Source organism: Globicephala melas, chromosome 9, assembly GCF_963455315.2.
Source record: "Globicephala melas chromosome 9, mGloMel1.2, whole genome shotgun sequence".
NCBI lineage: Eukaryota > Metazoa > Chordata > Mammalia > Artiodactyla > Delphinidae > Globicephala > Globicephala melas.
The window spans coordinates 22,629,316-22,649,800 of record NC_083322.1 but is presented as its reverse complement, the minus strand read 5'-3'; the positions used below and the strand labels follow the sequence as shown (position 1 = coordinate 22,649,800).

Here is a 20,485-nt window from a genome sequence, read left to right as displayed (position 1 = left end):
CCTGCGGTGTCCCTGGCGGGTGGCCCCTTCGACTGAAGCGGGATTTGGAAAGTATTCAGGAGCCAGGACTTGGGGGCAGAGTTCTGTGATACTGGGGAAACGAAGACTGCAGTGGAGCAGCAGGCGGAGACTAGAGCTCCCCAAAACGGTCGCTATTTGGGAGGGGGTGAGGGCTGAGGGACACCTAGTGAGAAGCAGAGCTGACCACCTAGAGCTCAAGGCCCAGGACGTGGGAGGTGGAGCTAAGAGCCGACAGCGGAGTGTCAGGCTACCAGCGACGCCGCGGGAATGGGAAAAAAAATCCCTTGAATGAGCCCCCTCCAAGTCCCGCTCAGAGAGGTCGAACAGCCAATCGCGCTGCAGGGTGGGGCTGCGGAGAAAGGTCTCAACCAATAGCTGAGGAGGGGGCGGGGCCTGGCTCCCGGCGCGCGGCGGCTGTGGGGTAACCCGTGGCAGAGAGCGCAGAGCGGCAGAGGGGAGCTGCTGAGGAGAGCCGCATGGAGGACCCCGCGGCACCCGGGTCCGGGAACCCGCCTGCCAATGGCTATGGCAACGGCAACGGCGGCGGCAAAGGGAAGCCAGCGGCGCCTAAAGGCCGGGAAACGTTCAGAAGCCAGCGGCGGGAGTCGGAGGTGAGGAGCCCGGAGAGCTTTCAGTTGGGGCCGGGAGACGCCCGGGGCAAGAAGCGTTGGCTGAGGTGTTTCGGTCGCGTGCCCCTCCGCCGCCGGGAGACCCCTGCGCGCCCCGTGCCGCAGCCTGAACTCCGGGCTCTGCAGCCCCTGACCCTCTCCGCCCGTCTCCTGCCGCGGGTCTGGGGCTTTCTAGCCCTCTGGCCTCCCTCGGGGGGCGCGAAGATAGAGCCTGATAGCCAGAGTCCCGGATACTTTCACATATTTATCTCGCTTAATCGCTGTAGCCCCCCGGAGTGGTAATTCGTAAGGCCGATTTACGGAGGAGGAACAGGCGCGGAGAGGTGAAGTGAGTGGCCTGAGGGGTGGGAGGCCGGAGCCCGGCCGCAGTGAAAAGGGGCCGGCGTGGGGGCAGCCGCCCTCCCACCCCGAGGCGCCCCGAGCCGAGCAGAGCAGCCGCGTGACTTGGGCCCTTCCCCTTACCCCCGTGTGCTGGCCAGCCCTTGAGGGAGCACTTTCCACGGACATCAGGCCCCCACCCTGTAAGGGTTAATGATACAGGAGTCAGGCGGGGCAGTACCGGAGCGAGTGGATGGCCGCCCCCCCCGCTACGATACAGACCCACAGAGAGGAGTATGTATGTTCCCTCTTCTTAAAAGAAACCCTAACTAGGAGGATGAAAGGAGTGAATTAACATTCACTCCAACCCCCTCATCCAGCCAGCTTCCATCAGCTAGCCAAGAGCAGAACCGGATCTGAGCGGGGAATCAGACCACAAAATGTCAGGTGTGGAAGGGTCTATAGAGGTCACCGGGTTTTAGCCCTTGCTTTGACGGAAGTGGGAGACAAAAGTAGCTTGCCGAAGGTCATTCATCTGGCACAGTGGCCAGGGGTACCAGGCTTTGGGTTCAGTCAGAGCAGGTTTTGAGGTTTTGAATCCCAGCCCTACCATTTACTCTTGGTGTGACTTTTGGCAGATTGCCAGCCTCTGAGCTCCAGTTTCTTCCTCTGTAAAATGAGGTTAATACTACCTGCCTCAGAAGGTTGCGATAAAGTCAAAATGAGATAATTGAATATGAAATGTTTAATTCAGTGCAGGCACGGTGCATGTAGTTGGTTAGCGCACAGTAGCTCTTAGTACTATATTATCATCATCATCAAGGGACAGAACTGGTAGTAGAAGCCAGATCTTAGGCATCCCAGTCCACGGTTTACCATTTGAATTGTATTTCCGTTTCAAAGGGATTTCATGTATGCTTTCCATTTTGATACAGACAAGCGGGAATCCATCCCATTTTATAAAAGAGAGAAGTGGAGGAGGTGAAAAGACTGGCCCCAAATCACACCACCTTTCAGAGGCAGAGCTCAGCCCTCCTGCCATACTGGATCAGGGTTTTATGCACCATATCATCACCCTCCCTGCCTCAGTACGAATCTGGCCTTTTAGGGCACCCTGTTTCTCCTTCCCCCATAGAGACATCGTTCTTGTTCAGATGGTTTTTGGGGGGTGGGGCAGGGGGATGAGTCTTTTATTAATTCAACAGTTGTTGAGTTCTTTCTATATGCCCAGCACTGTTTTAGGTGCTAGGGATACAGCGGTCTCTCCACAGTCGGGGTGCAGAGACAGTGTGGGAGTGAATAAAATAATTTCGGAATGATATGTTCTATGGGTGAATTAAAACTCCTCTTGAACCAGGAGGCCTTTTCCCTACCTATCAAGTCTTCCTTCAGGAAAAGGCTCTGATAGTTTTACTCTTGCCAGTGAGTTCAGTATCCAGAGACTCAGAGCTTTCCACCTGCACCACAGTTTACCCAGTTTACTGCCTGATTGTCTGCAGCTGCACTTTTCATGTGGAAATGAACAACTGCAGTGATCCTCACCATCTGAGCTTATTGCCTGCCCAAAGGTTGGCCGGAAACATTAGCTTTCCTTCACCTTCCACTGCAGCAGGAGAGCTGCTCTTACCTGTCAATACGTCCCCTATCACAACACCCAGGTGCCAGACTCTCTGCTTGACTCTCAGATAGATGACTATCTGCTTTTCCTTCCCTCCCTCCTTTTGCATTCCTGTGGAAAACAGTCCTGGGGAGGATGATTTTCTTTCCTCTCTAGGGCTTCAGGAATTACTGGAAGAGAATTACTGTTGGCACAAGTCAACAGAGCCTCGTACATCACTGTGTTTATAGGGGCACCATTGACCTACCCTCTCCCAATGGCTTAGTGTATGGATATCCTAACCTTAAAAGGAAGCTAGAGAATGATTGTTTGCTTAATAAAAAGATTCTTAACCTAACCAAAAGATTCACCTCAGACCTCTTACAGCCAGATTTCTTGCTTCAGGTCGTTCCCAAAGTCCTTGACAAAGTTTAACTGGTTTGTAGCAAAATGAGGAAAATTCAAGGCATTGAAGTGAGTTTTTCATAAAATGTAGTTCAATACGTTAAATTTAAAGGATGTATGTAATTTAAAACAATGTTTTTCAAACTGTAGGGAGTAACCTGTGAGTTGAGACCAACTTTTTTTTAAAGAAATAGACTAATTGGAAGTACTGGTTTATCACATATAGTAGTGGTAAATATTATTTTGTTAAACTTCTGTTCCAGTTTTGTGTGTGTTGGGACATGACATAAAGTTTACTTATACTTTGACTTACAGTCAAAAAAAGCTTCACTGCTTTTAATGGCTCTTATTCTGATATTTTGTCTTTTGCATTTTGGGGGTATTAAATGATTTTTTAAAATTATATATATATTTAAGAGATTTTTAAAGTTTCTACTTAGAAAATAAAACATCAACAACCTTATGTCATTCTCCACCATCCACCTTTTTTTTTTCTTACTGGTCCCTGTAATCCAGAAGTTTAGAAATCTTTGCTATAGTGGATTTAAACATGAATCACCTTTTTGGCAGTGTAAATTCATAAAGTGGTTTTGGAAAACAACTTGTCATGTACAAAGAGCCATATAAATTGTCATAAGGTTTGATGCATTCATTCCCGTTATAAAAATCTGTCAGAGAAGATCCTAAATATGAAAAAAATTTATGAGTATTACAGCTTCATGTATATAGTAAAGAAAAATTAAAAACATATGTTCAACAATAGGGAATTGGTTAAGTAAGCCAATAGATATCTGTCCACTTAGCTGTTTATTTATTTATTTATTTTTAATAAATTTTTTTTTTTTTTTTTTTGGTTGTGCTGTGCAGTTTGTAGGATCTCATTTCCCCCACCAGGGATTGAACCCAGGCCGTGGCAGTGAAAGCCCAGAATCCTAACACTAGGCCATCAGAGAACTCTTCTCTTAGCTGTTTAAAGTGACAGTTATAATAATATGAGACAGGGACTTCCCTGGTGGTCCAGTGGCTAAGACTCCATACTCCCAATGCAGGGGTCCCTGGTCAGGGAACTAGATCCCACATGCATGCCACAACTAAAGATTCTGCATGCCGCAACTAATGATCCAGGAAACTGCAACAAAGATCCTGCATGTGGCAACGAAGATCCTGCGTGCCACAGCTAAGACCCAGCGCAGCCTAAATAAATAAATATTCATTTTTTAAAAAGTGAACCTTTATCTTTAAAAAAATAATAGTATGAGAAAAATTCCTTTATAATATAATATTAAAATCATAAGTAGAGTAAGTAAAATTCTTGGAGTAACCGTCCACATAGTGCTACCAGGTGCTGGATTGTGTGCTAAGTGCTTTTCCTCTATTATCTCATTTAGTCCTTACAATGACCCTATGAATTATCTCATTTTACAGATGAGAAAACTGAGTACGTCATTTTTCAACAATTCCCTGATACCAATTCAGTTCTGACACTACCCGTAGTTAGCACAGACCCCACAAGTTAAGGGCTCAGTCCTACAAGACTGCCCCCACTTCAGATGTCAGCCACAGTGGAATCCCCAGACTACCTGCACTTCTGCCTGGCCAACTATAGATTCAGGGGTTACCATGACTGTCCCCCTCAGGTTCGATAGATTGCTAGAACAACTCGCAGAGCTAAGAAAAGTGCTATATTTATGACTACAATTTTATTATAAAGAATACAACTCAGGAACAAAATGAAGAGAGGCATAGGACAAGGTATGGAGGTGGAGTGGTGCAGAATTTCCATGCCCTCTCTGTGGCATTACCCTCCTAGCACATTGGTGTGCCCAAATCACATTGTTTCAGAGTTTTTTTGTTTGTGTTTTTTTGCGGTACGCGGGCCTCTCACTGCTGTGGCCTCTCCTGTTGCGGAGCACAGGCTGTGGACATGCAGGCTCAGCGGCCATGGCTCACGGGCCCAGCCGCTCCGCGGCATGTGGGATATTTCCGGACCAGGGCACGAACCCGTATGCCCTGCATCGGCAGGCAAACTCTCAACCACTGCACCACCAGGGAAGCCCCAGAGTTTTTATATGGAGTTTCGTTACCTAGTCATGGTTGGTCAAACCACTGGCCACTTGATTGAACTCAGTCTTCAGCCTCCTCCCCTCCCTGGAGCTCCTTTTTTGAAATTCTCACTCTAAGTCACCTCATTAGCATAACCTCAAGTATGGTTGACAGGAGCTCCTTATGAATAACAGGCACTCCTACTACTCAGGAAATTCCAAAGGTTTTAAGAGCTCTGTGCCAGGAAGGTGGGTGATGGGGCAAAGACCAAATACATTTTTTATACTACATTGAGGCACAAAGAGGTTAAGTAACTTGTTCAAGATCACACAGTATGTGACAAGACCTGGGATTCAAATTTTTTTAAATTCATATTTATTAATATATTGGTAGGAAAAATCTATCCCAAAATGCTTAAAGAGGTTCGGGTGTAGGATTATATTAAAAATACTTTTAAAAGGGTATTATAAATTTTTACATACAACATCATAGGAAATCTAGCCTTTAGTACAATTTGAAGTAGAAATGCTACCTTATTTGACAGTCCTAAAATTGTGGAATATTGGAACTAAGGACGTCTTTTTATATATGAGGAACTATGATCCACAGAATGAAATCATACAAAATCATACAATGGGTTAATGACAGAGCTGAAGTCAGAATCCAGTTTACTTCTTTTGTTTTCATCCGTCTTGTTTTTCTAGAGATCAGCTAGATGTTCTTCAGGTCTGTGTTTATGTAGATCAGATATGGGCACAGATTGTAGCTTTCATATCTGTTCATGATCCTGGTCCTTTGCCCAGAGTTTCTGATTCTATATAGGAATCTTCAGCCCAGCCCCACACTGAGCCTCTAATTTTGGCTTGGAGGAGGGTACTTCTTGGATGAAAGGCCCGGATGGAACCCTCCTAGTTGCCTTCTTCCTCTAACTTTGGCCTCCAAGAGAGGTGGAAAATGAAATGAGGGTGTGATCTCCTTTTGTCAGCCTTTTTCCCAAGTTACCACGAAGATTTCTCCATTACAGGGCTCTGTGGACTGCCCTACCCTGGAATTTGAGTATGGAGACACAGATGGGCACGCAGCAGAGTTGTCAGGTATGAGATAGATGGGTCTGTAAAGAGTGGAAGCTTGGCCAGGAGAGGGAAGATACCTGTGCTCTCCCCTGGCAGCTTGTCTGTTCTCAGCAAGTGGCTATAGAGCACAGACTGTTCTCCACATTCCCACTTCTCTACACCTTCCAGTGGTCAGTATCTCTTTGTTTGCTTTCACATTTCTTTCTGTGAATGCTTCCTTGGCTATGTATGGCATTCTCCATTCTTTCATTCTATCCCTGTTTTCTGCTCACCCTTCTTTAATTCTCTTTTGGTGCACTCTCAAATCTGTTTTCTCTCCACCTTCTCCCCATTTCTCCTTTCTTTCTCTTCCCATAGTCACCCATATCTTTTGGGTGCCCCTTTCTGCCACCCACTCCATTGCTTTCCCATTCCATCTCTCTCTCCTTTTCTTTTCTACCTCCATCTCACCCCCTTCCCCTAATACTTGCCCCTTATTAAAGTCTCAGCAATGTCTGAAGAAAAACTGTGTAGACAACTGGCCAGCTGAGCAAAGCTGAACATGTCATCTATATCCATCACCGTGGAGCTCTGCTTGGATGTTTCTGAGCTGGGGTTGAGTGATCCCATTCTTCTTTCAGTGCTGGACTGCTTCTCTCTGGATTTTTAGCTTGGCTAAACGTGATCTCTTTGCATTAAGGACCTCCATGTTACATGTGCTACAAATGCCAATTATTAATAAATGAGCTTTGGGTGGAAATTATGTGAAAGGTAAATATTCTGTCACATGAAAGTGACACTTTAAGACAGGCTTTTTCAGAGAAAAGAGACAAACGCTTTTAAAGAAGTTCTTGTGAATAAACATAAGGAATAAATTTTGTGATGAGTGACAGAAATAGAGAGCTAAGTTTAATAACTAACCAAGGGTTAGAATCCAAAATATGAATACACACACACATAGAGAGAGAAAGAAATGAACATCCCAATAGAGACTATAGATAAATGGTCAAAGAATATGAATAGGAATTCACAGAACAGAAAACCATGTGGTCAGTAAATATATGAAAAGATATTCAATTATGTTAGGAAATGGGGAAAAACAAATTAAAATGGTGAGATATTATTCAACAATCATCAGATGCAAAATTTAAAAGCCTGGGGTTGGTGAGGGTACAGAGAAGTGAGTACTTTTTATACATGGCTTGGCATGAGGAAACAGAGTATAGAATTGGAAAGCAGTTTAGTTATATCTAGCAAAGTCGAATTCACACATATTATGACCCAACGATTCTAGATGTACACTTTAAAGAAATTCTTGGGCCCAAGAAAACACTTACAAAGATGTTTATTGTCGCCACTGTGAAAAATTGAAAACAACTTAGTAGGGGAATGGAGAAACTGCAGTATATCAATATATTAGGCTACTGTATAGTCATTAAAATAATTGATCTATATCAATATGCTTCAATGTCAATAAATATTAAAAACATATTAAAGGGGAGAAGAAACGGTGACAATAATTTTTACAGGCATCAAAAAAACTGCTTAAACACACAAGTCTAAAAGATGTTTCTAGAAGTCTAGTTGCACACTTGATTGAGAACCGTGTCAGTTAAGTGAATGGATGTGTTCATCACACTGCTTTTCATGTAAGCTATTGAAAGACATAATAAAAAATGCTTCTAAGAAAAAATAATTTATACAATATGATACTGCTTGGATAAAAACTTGAAAAATAGAACAATATCATGTGTTGTTTACAGGCACATAGATATGTACTAAAAGTATAAAAATAGGCATGTGAAGCATACATACCAGTTTCATCATAGTGATTATCTCTAGAGAGGAAAATAAGACTGGGAAGGAAGAAGGGACTTTAGCTGTCTGAAGCAAATATGACAAATGTTAACATTTGTTTAATCTGAGTAGAAGATAAACGCAGTGTCTTTTATGTACTCTGTATTTACCTGTAGTATATGAAAGTTCATGATCTAAACTTTAAAAATAAGACAAAAGCAAAGTTCAGTACCTAAGAGCCTTGCTCCCTGTTTTAACTGGGTTTGTGCCCTACTCTTAAAATATATATATCTACACTACTCACTAATGACTGAAGAATTTAACAAACAGAACTGGGATTTGTTTCTGGTCACTCCAGGATTCTGGAACTCAGGACTCAAAAGCCCTGGCTCCCAGACAAGGTATTTCTTGACCATTAGACAGCTGGCTGGAATATAAGTGAATTTCTCTTGCTTTGTGAATTATCTGTGACCTAGTTAAATTTCCAGCAAGGGTCTTAGTTAGGGAGCAGAGTTTTGAGGAAGCACCTATTGGCTTAATGACTTCACTTCTTCATTCTCTGTAAGGTGAGCGTACTTGTATAATGTTCTGGGGTGTGTGTGTGCGTGTGTGTGTGTGTGTGTGTGTGTAGGAAAGGGCATTTTTATTTCTCATAAGCTGTCTGCATTTTGTATTGAGAGGCTGCTGTCAGCAAACTTAGATTTTCCTGGGCACAGGCCACCCTTTGGCAATCAAAGCTGCTTCTATATGGTTTGATTCTGCCTCTGCCCGGGTGGCCGTGGGCAGGAACGTAAACTTCTGTACCCTTCGAGGAAACTCAGCAGGGAGAGAATGAACTGGCTCCTTGAATAGCACAAGGATCTTGCCTCTAAACTTCAGGAGTTGTGTTGCCCCCTTTTTCCCTAGAGACAGGATTAGTCCCAGTCTGGGTTGACAAGCAGAAGGGGTTGCAGCCCTAAGAACCAGCAGTGATGACATTCAGCCCTCTCTGTTCCAGCCCTCCTCCTGGCCCTCACCAAATGTTGGAGCCTGCCTTCTCTGCTGTAGCAGCCAGCTGGCAGGAGGAGGACAGGTTTGATGGTTTAATCACCCAGGGACACAAGTGGCTATTTTTAACTGCTCTGAAAAGGAGGAAGCTGACTCTGGATTGAATTGGACACAGGAATGTGTTGGAAGCTTTAGCTCTTTCATACCACCTTCTCCACCCCAGGCCCCTTCTATAAGGATCTGCTGAATGTTTGTGACTCTGTCCTATCTTTCCTGCCACAGAATTGTATAGCTACACTGAACACCCGGAATTCACCACTAACAGGAGGTGCTTTGAAGAAGACTTCAAGACCCAAGGTGATCCCAGATCCTTATTCATAGAGATCTGCTTTTTCTCTCCATGATATTCAAGGCTGATCTAGAAAAAGCCTAAAATAAAGTATGATCCTTCTTCATCCTCTCCATAGCCATATAACTTCTCTATTCCTTTTTGCATATGGGACACAGAGTTTTCTATATCTCAAGTGCAGAGGTCACGGAGTGGAAGCAAGAGAAGCCTGAACTGGGTCCCTTTCCCTGATGTCAAGGGCCCAGAGAACAGAGGAATGGGGAGGTGGGGCTGGACTGGTTCCCTGCTGCCTGGTAACCCTGTGCCCAGCCTAGTCTTCGACCTTAGTTTTCAATCCCTGTCTCCAATTCTGCCTTACTCCTCATAGCATCTGGTAATAATTTCATGTGCCCACCCTGTGATCCACTCAGACCTCCATTTCCTTACTTGGTCAGTGGCAATTCATTGTTCAACTCAGCAAATGTGTGGTGAGTACCCATTTTGTGCCAGAGATGCAGGAGGCAGGGGTGAAGGTGAATTTACAGTATCTTTAAAGAAATTATAGTCAGATAGCAGAGGGGAGATGTGTACGTCACAAAACTAGCTGAGGCCAAGAGGAAAATGGGAAGTGTCATTAGAGAAGTAAAACGTATCATGGGGGACAGAGCTTCTGGCTGGAGCATTAGTGGGAAAGAGGTGATTTTGTATTGAACCTATAAGGATGAATAGGAATTGGATACATAGGGAGATAGAGGGAACTCCTTGAGGAAAGGCAGAGAGATAGAACTGTATAGGCTGGGGAGGGGGAAGCGGAAATGGAGGGGATGTGGAGGAAGATGAGGCTCTGGAGTGGGCCAGAACATTTGGGTTTTTTACTTTTCCCATCCCTTATTCTTTCTCAGCTAAACAAGGAAAGCTTTCGAAGAGAAGAATTTATTGGGGGGCTGAGATCAGAAGTACATATGCTATCATCAGGAGCCTTTCCAGGAAGGGGAGGCAACAGCTGACACTAGATCTGTATGGCCTTCTGTTCCCAGTGCAGGGTAAGGAGTGGCTAGAGTTGGAGGAAGATGCCCAGAAGGCCTATGTGATGGGACTTCTGGACCGGCTGGAGGTGGTCAGTAGGGAACGGCGACTGAAGGTGGCCCGAGCTGTTCTCTACCTGGCCCAAGGTGAGTGGCCAGCTTTGCCAACTTGAGAGGGGTGGACACTAGAGAGAGAGAGACGGTGTTAGCAGGACTAGGATGAGGCAGGCCACGCTGGGAAGGTTCCTGCCTCTTGAGGACAGATCTTGTCATGTGCTAGAAGTAACCTTGTGCTTATGCGAAAGATGAGGAGATGATGGTAGGTACTGTTCTGGATCCCTTGGAATTGGCCTTTCTCTTTCCAGACATGCCAGGATTTCTTATAGGGTTCTTTTTTTCCTTAGCCTGGGCTGTAATCCTATGTGGAGACTAGCAAGAAGGTCACTGTGGCCAGAGCTGACAGTGTACCACCAGCTGAGCATGGAGGTTTCTTTTACCAGCTGTGGCCTGGTTCTGACACTGAGAGGAGGCAGGGAGGGTGCCACCAATTTACACGTGGACCCGCTGCATTGTTTCTCATTGGCATTTAGAAGGTCCAAGCCAACATAGCAGGAGGAGTGGATGCTGTGAGTAATTTGGAGAATCAGAACTCAATGAGATTAACTGAGGAAAGCTTCCCAGAAGAGACCTATTAGCCAGGTGTTGAAAAGAAAAATGAGCCTAGCTGGAGTAGTAAAAGAAAGCCCTGAGGTCAGAAATAAGAGGACTGTTGGCAGAACCAACTAGATGGGAGCTAAAAAAACTGTAAAAGAAAAATCATAAATGGAGAGGAAAGAGAGTGGACATCTGGTGAAGGGACGACTGCAGTAAACAAGGCAGTGCCCAAGCCTATCTCTTGGGTCTGGCACTCTGGCCAAGTTCCAGCTGCCAGTACCTTCATCTTTTTGCCTGAGGGCTTTCTGTGCAGCCCACATAGGGCAGCCAGGAAGTGCTAGGGAATTAATGTTCTCCCCTAGTCCAGCAGCATTCCTCAGTGACTGCCAGAGGCTAGTGGATGAGCAGCTTGACCACCTCACCCCTCTTGGGTGGGATGATTCTGAGTTGTTTGTTTTATGTTTTCCAGAGCTTCTCCCCACTTGGGATTGAGCTCTTTGCTGCCTTCTCTTCCCTATCTCACTTCTCCACTTCTCTACCGATGGTTCCTGGGGTCAACTCCCAAATAAACTACTTGCACTTGAATCCTTATCTCTGGATCTGCTTCTCAGGGAACTCAAACTTAAGACAAACCAGTGATGAGCACATTGGACCTAACCCTGGAGACTGCTTCTCCTCTCCCCTGCCTCATTCCAGGAAGTTCTGGGGGGCACTTGTCCTTTGTTAACCTACTTGTTGGACAGAGTGTTGGGAGATAGTCTTCAGATCATGGGGCAGGGTGGAAAGAACTGGAATAACCCCCTCCTCCTCAACCCCTGCGGCACTGTCTGGTCCTTTAGGCACTTTTGGGGAATGTGATTCAGAAGTCGATGTACTCCACTGGTCCAGGTACAACTGCTTCCTGCTCTATCAGATGGGGACCTTCTCGGCCTTCCTGGAGCTACTCCACATGGAAATCGAGTGAGAAGCCTTAGGGGAGGGCTGGCGACCCCGTTCCTTGAAGGGTGCCTCATCTCCTATGCTGGTTCCCTCACTGTAGAGCCCTCTGTGAAAGCTGGGTCTATTCACACCTCCTCCAAAGCTCACTGACAGTCCCCCTCCATCCAGCCATGGTCTCTGATAGTCTGTCCTGCTCCCTAAGGTTGGGCTCATCAGCAGGCTCTGCCCCACTTACAGCTTCAATCCTGGGCCTCAGGGGCCGATCCTGTATTGCTTTTGTATCCAAATACCTTCTTAGCCTAGCTGTGGACTCCATGAAGGAAGCTGTTCTACCTGAGAACATGACCCAAGATGGATGGGACCAATTCCTGTTGCTGTGCCCAGTTCTTTCCCTCATGGTTACAGCTCTAGAGGTGGCCTTATCTGCTGCTACCACTATAGTGACCCCTCATATTGTCTCATGCCTATCACCCAGGAGCTTTAGTGGGACAAATTCTGTTTATTATTCACCAAGTGTTGCTTAGCATCTGTTTTGTGTCCAGCACAGTGCTAGAAACAGTGGAGATTTTAAGAGGAGCAAATATCATAGACCCTGCCCTTGCCTGTCTTCACCACAGATAAGGGTTTGTCTAGGTGGCAGGAGAATTCTATGGGCTTCTCTACCTTAGACCAATTTCTTTAGCTACATAGCCAGGGAATGGCAGGTACTCATGTTTGTGCATATGATAAGTGTGCAACATGGAGTAAAGAGGCCTTACGGGTTCCTGTTTCCTCCCTCATCCCTGTGGCAGCAACAGCCAGGCCTGTAGCAGTGCTCTTCGGAAACCAGCCATCTCCATTGCTGATAGCACAGAGCTCCGGTGAGTGGGCCTGCCCATGGGATTGGAGCAGGGGATCGTTAGCAATGGGTTACCTTTGCCCAAATTTCAGACGCACCCAGGACACTAGAAGTTGCTAATTCCACTGGGTTGGGCCACCACAGAGACCATCCCTGAGGTCTCAGACTTTAGGTTGGAAACTGCCTTGGGAACCTCTTGTGACCCTTCTGTAACCTCAGGGTGCTGCTGAGTGTCATGTACCTAATGGTGGAAAATATCCGCCTGGAGCGAGAGACAGACTCCTACGGGTGGAGGACAGCCCGGGAGACCTTCCGCACTGAACTGAGTAAGAAGTGGCACTCGAGGTGCTTGTGGCAGAGGGGAGGCATAGCATCTGCCTAGGAGAGACAGACAGTTCTTCTTCTTCTTCTTTTTCTTTTTTTTTTTTTTAGAGCTAACATCCCTTCTTTTAGGACAGAGATACTTTGTGGTGGGCTTGAGGGTCTGGCTTGATTGCCCCTGTGTCTATGAGCTAGGCCCAGTCATATGTCTTCTCTATATCTTGGTTTTGGTTTCCTTGGTTATAAATGGGAATAGTCATCCCTCTCCCATTCGATCACAAATCCCACATGAAAAAAATGAGTTGACTTACCTTGAAAATATGAGTTGGTATTGTCATCAGTCAGGGATAAGATATGAAGGCCTTTGGGATTTTAAAATATATACTATATTTGTTGATGTGGGAAAGTGAGTTGTGATCTACAAAATGCATTGAGTTCCTCAGCCAGGAAGCATCTTTATTACCGTTGATTATCTTTATTACTGTTACTTCTAGTTTGATATCTACCCCCAAGCTTTGGGAACTATGCCATTTTAACTCCATGACCTCCCTTATCCTGCCCTCGGGGGGTTCACTCTGGGAGCTCTCTAAGCCTCCTTCTAAGGACCAAGTACTCAGATTCTTTGCGGGAAGGTGAGTGCCTTCCTCAGCGTCCAGAAACAGGGTTACAGGGACTGGGTCTCAGCTGCTTCATCCTCACTTTCTCACTTGCCTCTCTCCACAACCCCCAGGCTTCTCCATGCATAATGAGGAGCCTTTTGCCCTTCTGCTTTTCTCTATGGTCACCAAGTTCTGCAGCGGCCTGGCTCCCCACTTCCCCATAAAGAAGGTCCTGCTTCTGCTCTGGAAAGTAGTCATGGTGAGTGGCTGATTCACCCCTCTCCCATCTCATCAGATCAGCAGTGCCCTCTGCCACCTCAGTTTCTTCTAATCTGATTCCAGGGGGCTGGAGCTAGGCAGAAGAATAGGGAAGCTGTTAGCCAGTGGAGGGACAATAAGGCTGTCCTAGAGAAATCAGATGTTCTGTTTCAGAGTAGGTTACCTATTTCTGTTGGACTGATGGGAGATGCCACTTTTTGAGTTGGGGTGTCATTGCACCTTCCCCTGATAGAGCTAACGTTTCATGGAAAGAACCCTGGCTGAGAGTTGGGAGATCTGGCCTCTGCTGATACTGAGAAACCTCAGGCAATTCTCTGTGTCTCAGTTTCTCTAGCTGTAAAATGTGGGGTTTAGTGCCTGCTCTCCATCCAGATAAATAGAGGATTTGCTTTTAAAAAATGAAGTCCTCATAAGTGTATGGTTGCAGTTTTGTTACTAATTATTCAACCCTATCCTTCCTCTGACTGGCTGAACTACATACCCTCCAGGGCAGGCCTTGAGTGATTCTGGGGGGTTATAGTATCTAGATCTGCTCCTTAAAAGGGGGTACATTTTCCTGTTTTTTTCAGTGGAGGCCCCCAGTGGTCCTTTTCCTTATTTCTGGTGATGTTTCCAGCCCTGGGTCGGTAAATAATGCTTTATCCTGACCCCTGGGCTCTGAGGGTTAGTAACCACCTCTGAGACTGGGGATGGTGACCACATTTTTTGCCTCCTCCTGTTTTATTACTTCCTAATTAAGGAGGGGGTCTGAGGGGACTGGAGGTTGTGGCTCTTCCTCTCCATCCATGCTTCCCTGACCTTGCTCCCGCTGACTTCCCTCCCTTCCTCTCTTCTGTGCCCCTTTCCCGTTTAACCCTTAGTTTACCCTCGGTGGATTTGAGCAGCTGCAGGCTCTCAAAGTACAGAAGCGGGAAGAATTGGGCCTGCCTCCACTGGCTGAGGACAGTATCCAGGTGGTGAAGAGCATGCGTGCTGCCTCCCCGCCCTCTTACACTCTCGACCTGGGGGAATCTCAGCTGGCACCACCACCCTCCAAACTGCGAGGCCGCCGTGGTTCTCGAAGGGTATGGACTAAAGCAGACAGTAGTGTTGTGACACTAGCTGGCCAAAAATCAAGATTCTAAGCAGCTCTGGATATGGTAGGAAAGAGCAGTAAATGACCCAGCTCTCCTGCCCCTGACTGGCCCTGAGACCAACCTGAAATCTTGGTGTCTATACTTCAGCCTCTATTCCTGAGCCCTGACAGGGTCCTGGGCTGTCAAGATGTAACATTGTGATATCACATCATAGACCCATGTCTCGCTAAGGATCATTGGCCTAGACCTCAGTGCCTGGAGTTCCCTAGCACCCTGAACAACAGTTGGGGTATAATCCTGGGCATAGGTACCTGGTTGAGGCACTTTATCATTGTCTTCGCAGTAAGATTTACTCTGAGCCAGCCATGCTCTTATCTGGCCTTGGAACCAGAGACTTACACTTACAAGGTGACTGGTTAGGGTTCTATAGTCTGCATCCCTAGAAAGGTCACAATGACAAGTTGCGCTGAGAGCTGACCATGCTCCCATGAACTTACCTGCCTGATCTACTTGAGTTCACCGACTACAGGTGACAGGCTCAGACAGTCACACTCAGTAATCTAGTCTACATTATCTGCAATGTGATTTTTTTTAACCTTTATTTTTTTGTTTTATAAAGTAATGCTTACTCATTATAGAAAATTTAGAACAAATATAAAAATGTGAAGAAGGGAGAAAAAAAAGTCACCCACAATCTTAACAACCAGAGGCAATCACTGTTAACTTTTTGGCCTATTTCTGTCCAATCTTTTTTTCTTTCTGTGACAAGATTTAAAATTCCAGACTTGCTTCCCTCTGCCTAGCAGCAAGCTTCTGTCCTCCTCTTCCTCAGTCAGCCAGCTGGTGTATGCTCACAGAAGGCAAACTAATTGAATGTTCACCTAAGTAGAGCATAATTAGGAAGGAAAGTGCTGGCAAAAAAAAAAAAGGCATCAGTGCTTTCTGAAAGCTAAGTAACTGTGACTTTGGGATTATCAATGCTCTGTTTCCCAGCCATTGGCGTGGTTGTGTGAGAGCTGCTTGTCCTGGAATTGGGCCTGGTGGGCACAGTAGGGTTGAGATGGGAAGGAAAAGGTCTCACTAGAGATGGGTTCTTACTTCCATGTTCCCTGAAGTCTAGCAGCCTGTGGGTTGGGGTGGTCTTAGACAAGGATGCCCAGGGTGAGATCTCTGCACACCTTCCCTCTCTCTTTCCACCTACTCCCCTCCAACCCCCCAGCAACTCCTTACTAAGCAGGACAGCTTGGACATCTACAACGAAAGAGATCTCTTTAAGACTGAGGAACCAGCCACAGAGGAGGAAGAGGAGTCTGCTGGCGATGGAGAGCGTACCTTGGATGGAGAGTTAGACTTGCTAGAGCAGGACCCTCTAGTACCACCTCCACCCTCACAGGCACCCCTCTCTGCTGAGCGGGTGGCCTTTCCCAAGGGCCTACCGTGGACCCCAAAGGTCAGGTAGGTTTGATAACACCAAGCACCCTGAGCTTCGGGGTTTCAGTCACTGGAGGCCCAGGGTGGAGTGGTCTATGTATTCAAGGCTCAATAAGCTGGTCTGGGAGTCGGAACTCCTGGGTTTGAAGTTCCCTGCTGTCTTCCCTTACTGTTCCAGTTCTCCACCTGGAGGAGTAGGAGCCCAGTAAGGGTCCTTCTCTCAAGGTTTGCTTTTCTTCCCTTCTCTGGGATTTGTCTCTCCACCGTCCTCTCAGACAGAAGGACATTGAACACTTCTTGGAGATGAGCAGGAACAAGTTCATCGGATTCACTCTGGGGCAGTAAGTGACTGGATGGTCAGAACTGGCTATAGAGTGGTTTTTAGAGGGCCACGGGAGCGGGTGGCCTAGAGTGAGAGATGTTGCCTGGTCGTGATTATACAACCCAGAGCCATGGGCAGCTCCCAGTGACTGCTTTGGGTTCTTGCCATGGAGTTTTTTCCTTCCAGTTTCCTAGAACTTTTATGTTCTCATCCAGGTGTAGGACCTTGAGCAACAAGTCATTTCCCTCTTGAACATCAATCTCCTTGTCAGTGTTATTAGATGGTCCCTGCAAGCCCTTCTGTAATGGGCCAGAATTCTGTGAAGAAGCGACATGGTTGGAACAGATCTTTCCCCATTCCCCCACCCTCTTGAATCCTCACTCGTCGCTACAAAACCTGAGAAACCATTGTTACTACCGTTTCACTGTCAAAAGTGTTGGGCAACATGCCCTTTTAAGTAGGAACCTGCTCCCAGACAAAGTGAGTCCCCAAAAGACTATACAGAAATCCTGATTTTCAGGGACATTTCCCTGTACCATTATTCTTTTTGTGTCCTGAAGCAACGATGGGGGACCTGGTAGCTTGCAGAGAAAGATCCAGGGTACCAGATGGTGAAAGTGGCATGGTCCACATGACTCCAGGGGGTATTGGTAATTCTCTCTACTTTTGACCCTTATGATCTGGTGTGTCTTGCATTTCACAGGGACACAGATACCTTGGTTGGATTACCCAGGCCCATCCATGAGAGTGTGAAGACCCTCAAGCAGGTGACCAGGGTGGGCTCTCAGTCTTCAGGGATAGGGAGCCATCAAGGCAAGTTGGATGACTAGGGTCCTGGGTCCTGGGTGGTGCTTTTCCACCAGACACGTTCTGAACCTGTTATTCTGTACTTCCTCCGCAGGCATTTTGGCCAAAGAGGTAAAAAATCAGGTCTCTCCGTACCTACTCAGTGTCCTACGTTTAGATAGATGAACAAGTTCTCCTTTCTTCCTCTCATTCCTTTTCCCTCCTCCCACCCTTCTCTCTCTTCCCACTTATTGCTTCCTTCCCTTTCCTTCTCTCTCCTTAGAGGCTCACTAACTTCCACAGGCCCAGGATTGAGTAGCAGTCTGCTCTGTATCCAAAGTGTGTGTGTGCACGAGTAAGAGTAGTCATTCCTTGCACAGACCTTGATCCCCACCCCACCCCATCATCATCACTCTGTACACACACAGACACACATACAGGCACATGCAGCAAAACTCTCAGGGCAGTGGTCCAGGGGCAAGGGCCTATTCTTGGCTTCCCCTCGCACGATTTTTTGATTTTTTTTGAAAGGCTGCGCCATGCGACATGCAGGATCTTAGTTCCCCAACCAGGGATCGAACCCGTGCCCCCTGCGTTGGGAGCACGGAGACTTAACCACTGGACCGCCAGGGAAGTCCCTCCCCTTGCACTTTGGTTGAAGGTAAATGCTAAGGTATTTGCTGCCCTTCAAACATGGAAATATGGAATAAACACTGTATTGAAGCACTTTGCTGCTGTTCATGATGCAAAGGTAAATAAGGCTCCTGCCTTCAAAGGGTGCGTAGTGTATTTGGGCTGACAGACCCATAAACAGGACATTTCCTTGTCATTGGGAAAATGATCACTGGTACACATGTGATCGAGGCCCTCAGCCCCTTGTTGATGTCTTATGTTTCCCAGCACAAGTACATCTCCATCGCAGATGTTCAGATCAAGAATGAGGAAGAGCTAGAGAAGTGCCCCATGTCTTTGGTGAGTCAAGGGGAATCCTGCACAGGAGGAAATCTGTCTGCAGTGCTGTCGCATAACTCGCGTGCATGCTGTTACTGTATGCATGACTCTTACTGTATGCTAGGCAAAGCAAGGTCTCTACTTTCACGATACATTAAAGTTGGAGAAAAACGATAAGTAATTAAGGAAACGAGAAGACTTTCAGAGAATGGTAGATATGGTTAAGAAAATTTAAATAGGGTGACATATCATGTAGTAGACTATTTTAGATTGGGCAATCAGGGTATGTAGACCTCTGAGAAGGTGATAATTACCTAAGATCTGAGGTATAAGAAGGAGCTGGCCATAAGAACATCAGGGGAAAGAGCATTCGAAGCAGAGCGAACAGACTTATTAAGAAGGTAAGAGCAAGCTCAGAATGTTAGAGGTAGTGGATGAAGGCTAGTGTGGCTGGAGCACGGTGGGGAGGGGGAAGGTTGTCTGAGATGGGGTCAGAGAGGTGGCCTGGGGCCACTTTACACAGGACATTTAAGCGAAGATAGGGAGCTTGAAGTTGATTCAAGGGACAAAGGGAAGCCTTTGGAGATTTTAAACCGGGGAGTGACATGATCTGTCTTTTTATAATAAAAACCATTGGCTACTTTGTAAAGGCTGGATGAGGAAAGAGTGGAAGCAGGGAGGTTGGGAAGCTCTTAAAATAGTCAAGGTGAGAGATGATGGTGTTTTAGATGGTGGTAGGAAGTGTGGAGATAGGGAGAAGTGGATGAATTTGGTTTATATTTTGGAGGTACAGCTGACAGGAGTTGCAGTTCAATTGGCTGTGGATAGAGAGACATAAAGGGCAATCAAGAATAAGTACCATTTGTCAAGATGAGGAGTTCTGTTTTTTTGTTTTTGTCTTTTTAATTAATTTATTTTTATTTCTGGCTGTGTTGGGTCTTCATTGCTGCGCGCAGGCTTTCTCTAGCTGCGGCAAGCGGGGGGCTACTCTTCATTGCGGTGCGCGGGCTTCTCATTGCGGCAGCTTCTCTTGTTGCAGAGTGCGGGCTCAGTAGTTGTGGCGCATGGGCTTAGCTGCTCCGCGGCATGTGGGATCTTCCCAGACCAGGGCTCGTCAGGCAGATTCTTAACCACTGCACCACCAGGGAAGCCCTGTTTTTTGGGTTTTTTTAATGTGTTTTTTTCCCCCTGTTTTTCTTTTTCTTTCATTTCTTTTCTTTTTTGTGGTTGGGGGCACTGTGCTGTGCGGCTTGCAGTATCTTAGTTCCCCAACCAGGGACTGAACCCCGGTCCCACAGCAGTGATAGCATGGAGTCCTAACCACTGGACTGCCAGGGAATTCCTAGGAGTTCTGTCTTATCAAGGGTTCTATTTTGGTTGTACTAAGATTTAGATGTCCATTAGACACCCATGCAGAGCAGCCAAGCAATTAGGTATATGGGTCTAGAGTTCTAGAGAGAGGACTGACTTAGGGAAATAAATTTGGGAACTGTTGACTCATGGACAGTGTTAAAAGCCATCGAACTGGCTGAGATAACCTGAGGAGGGAGTAAAGATAGAGAGAGAATGGAACCCAGGACAAAGCCCTGGGGCACACCAATATGTCAAGGATGGGATGATTCAGGAAAGGAGCCAAAAAAAAGAAAAACCCTCAATGAGGTGGGAGGAAATCCAGGAGATTGTGATGCCATAAAAGCTAAGCAAAGAAAGTCTTTCAAGGCTTCCCCGGTGGCGCAGTGGTTGAGAATCCGCCTGCCAATGCAGGGATCACGTTAGATCCCTGGTCCAGGAAGATCCCACATGCTGTGGAGCAACTAAGCCCGTGCGCCGCAACTACTGAGCCTGCTCTCTAGAGCCCGTAAGCCACAACTACTGAAGCCCACGTGCTTAGAGCCCGTGCTCTGCAACAAGAGAAGCCACCGCAATGAGAAGCCTGTGCACCGCAACGAAGAGTAGCCCCCGCTCACCGCAACTAGAGAAAGCCCACGGGCAGCAATGAAAAGTGCAGCCAAAAATAAATAAATAAATAAATTTATTTTTTTAAAAAAAGAACTCCCACCAAAGAGTTGGCTCAGACTACTGCTTTG

The 20,485-nt window shown here is 46.5% G+C and overlaps 1 protein-coding gene across 2 annotated transcripts in view; it reads left to right on the top strand.

Annotated features, from left to right (window-relative positions):
• The first annotated feature begins 465 nt into the window (after positions 1 to 465).
• STRIP2 (striatin interacting protein 2) overlaps positions 466 to 20,485 on the top strand; it is a 42,836-nt gene continuing 22,816 nt past the window's right edge. The window contains exons 1-14 of one of the 2 annotated variants that reach the window (XM_060305337.1): positions 466 to 632; positions 6,038 to 6,107; positions 9,132 to 9,206; positions 10,215 to 10,349; positions 11,696 to 11,816; positions 12,587 to 12,655; positions 12,853 to 12,959; positions 13,685 to 13,812; positions 14,693 to 14,896; positions 16,128 to 16,363; positions 16,615 to 16,680; positions 17,365 to 17,474; positions 17,563 to 17,579; positions 18,348 to 18,419. In XM_060305337.1, the coding sequence (XP_060161320.1) occupies positions 498 to 632; positions 6,038 to 6,107; positions 9,132 to 9,206; positions 10,215 to 10,349; positions 11,696 to 11,816; positions 12,587 to 12,655; positions 12,853 to 12,959; positions 13,685 to 13,812; positions 14,693 to 14,896; positions 16,128 to 16,363; positions 16,615 to 16,680; positions 17,365 to 17,474; positions 17,563 to 17,579; positions 18,348 to 18,419 (1,545 nt within the window). In that variant the 5' untranslated portion in view covers positions 466 to 497. The remainder of the gene's footprint in view (positions 633 to 6,037; positions 6,108 to 9,131; positions 9,207 to 10,214; positions 10,350 to 11,695; positions 11,817 to 12,586; positions 12,656 to 12,852; positions 12,960 to 13,684; positions 13,813 to 14,692; positions 14,897 to 16,127; positions 16,364 to 16,614; positions 16,681 to 17,364; positions 17,475 to 17,562; positions 17,580 to 18,347; positions 18,420 to 20,485) is intronic. The other variant, XM_030853783.2, reaches the window with a different exon arrangement.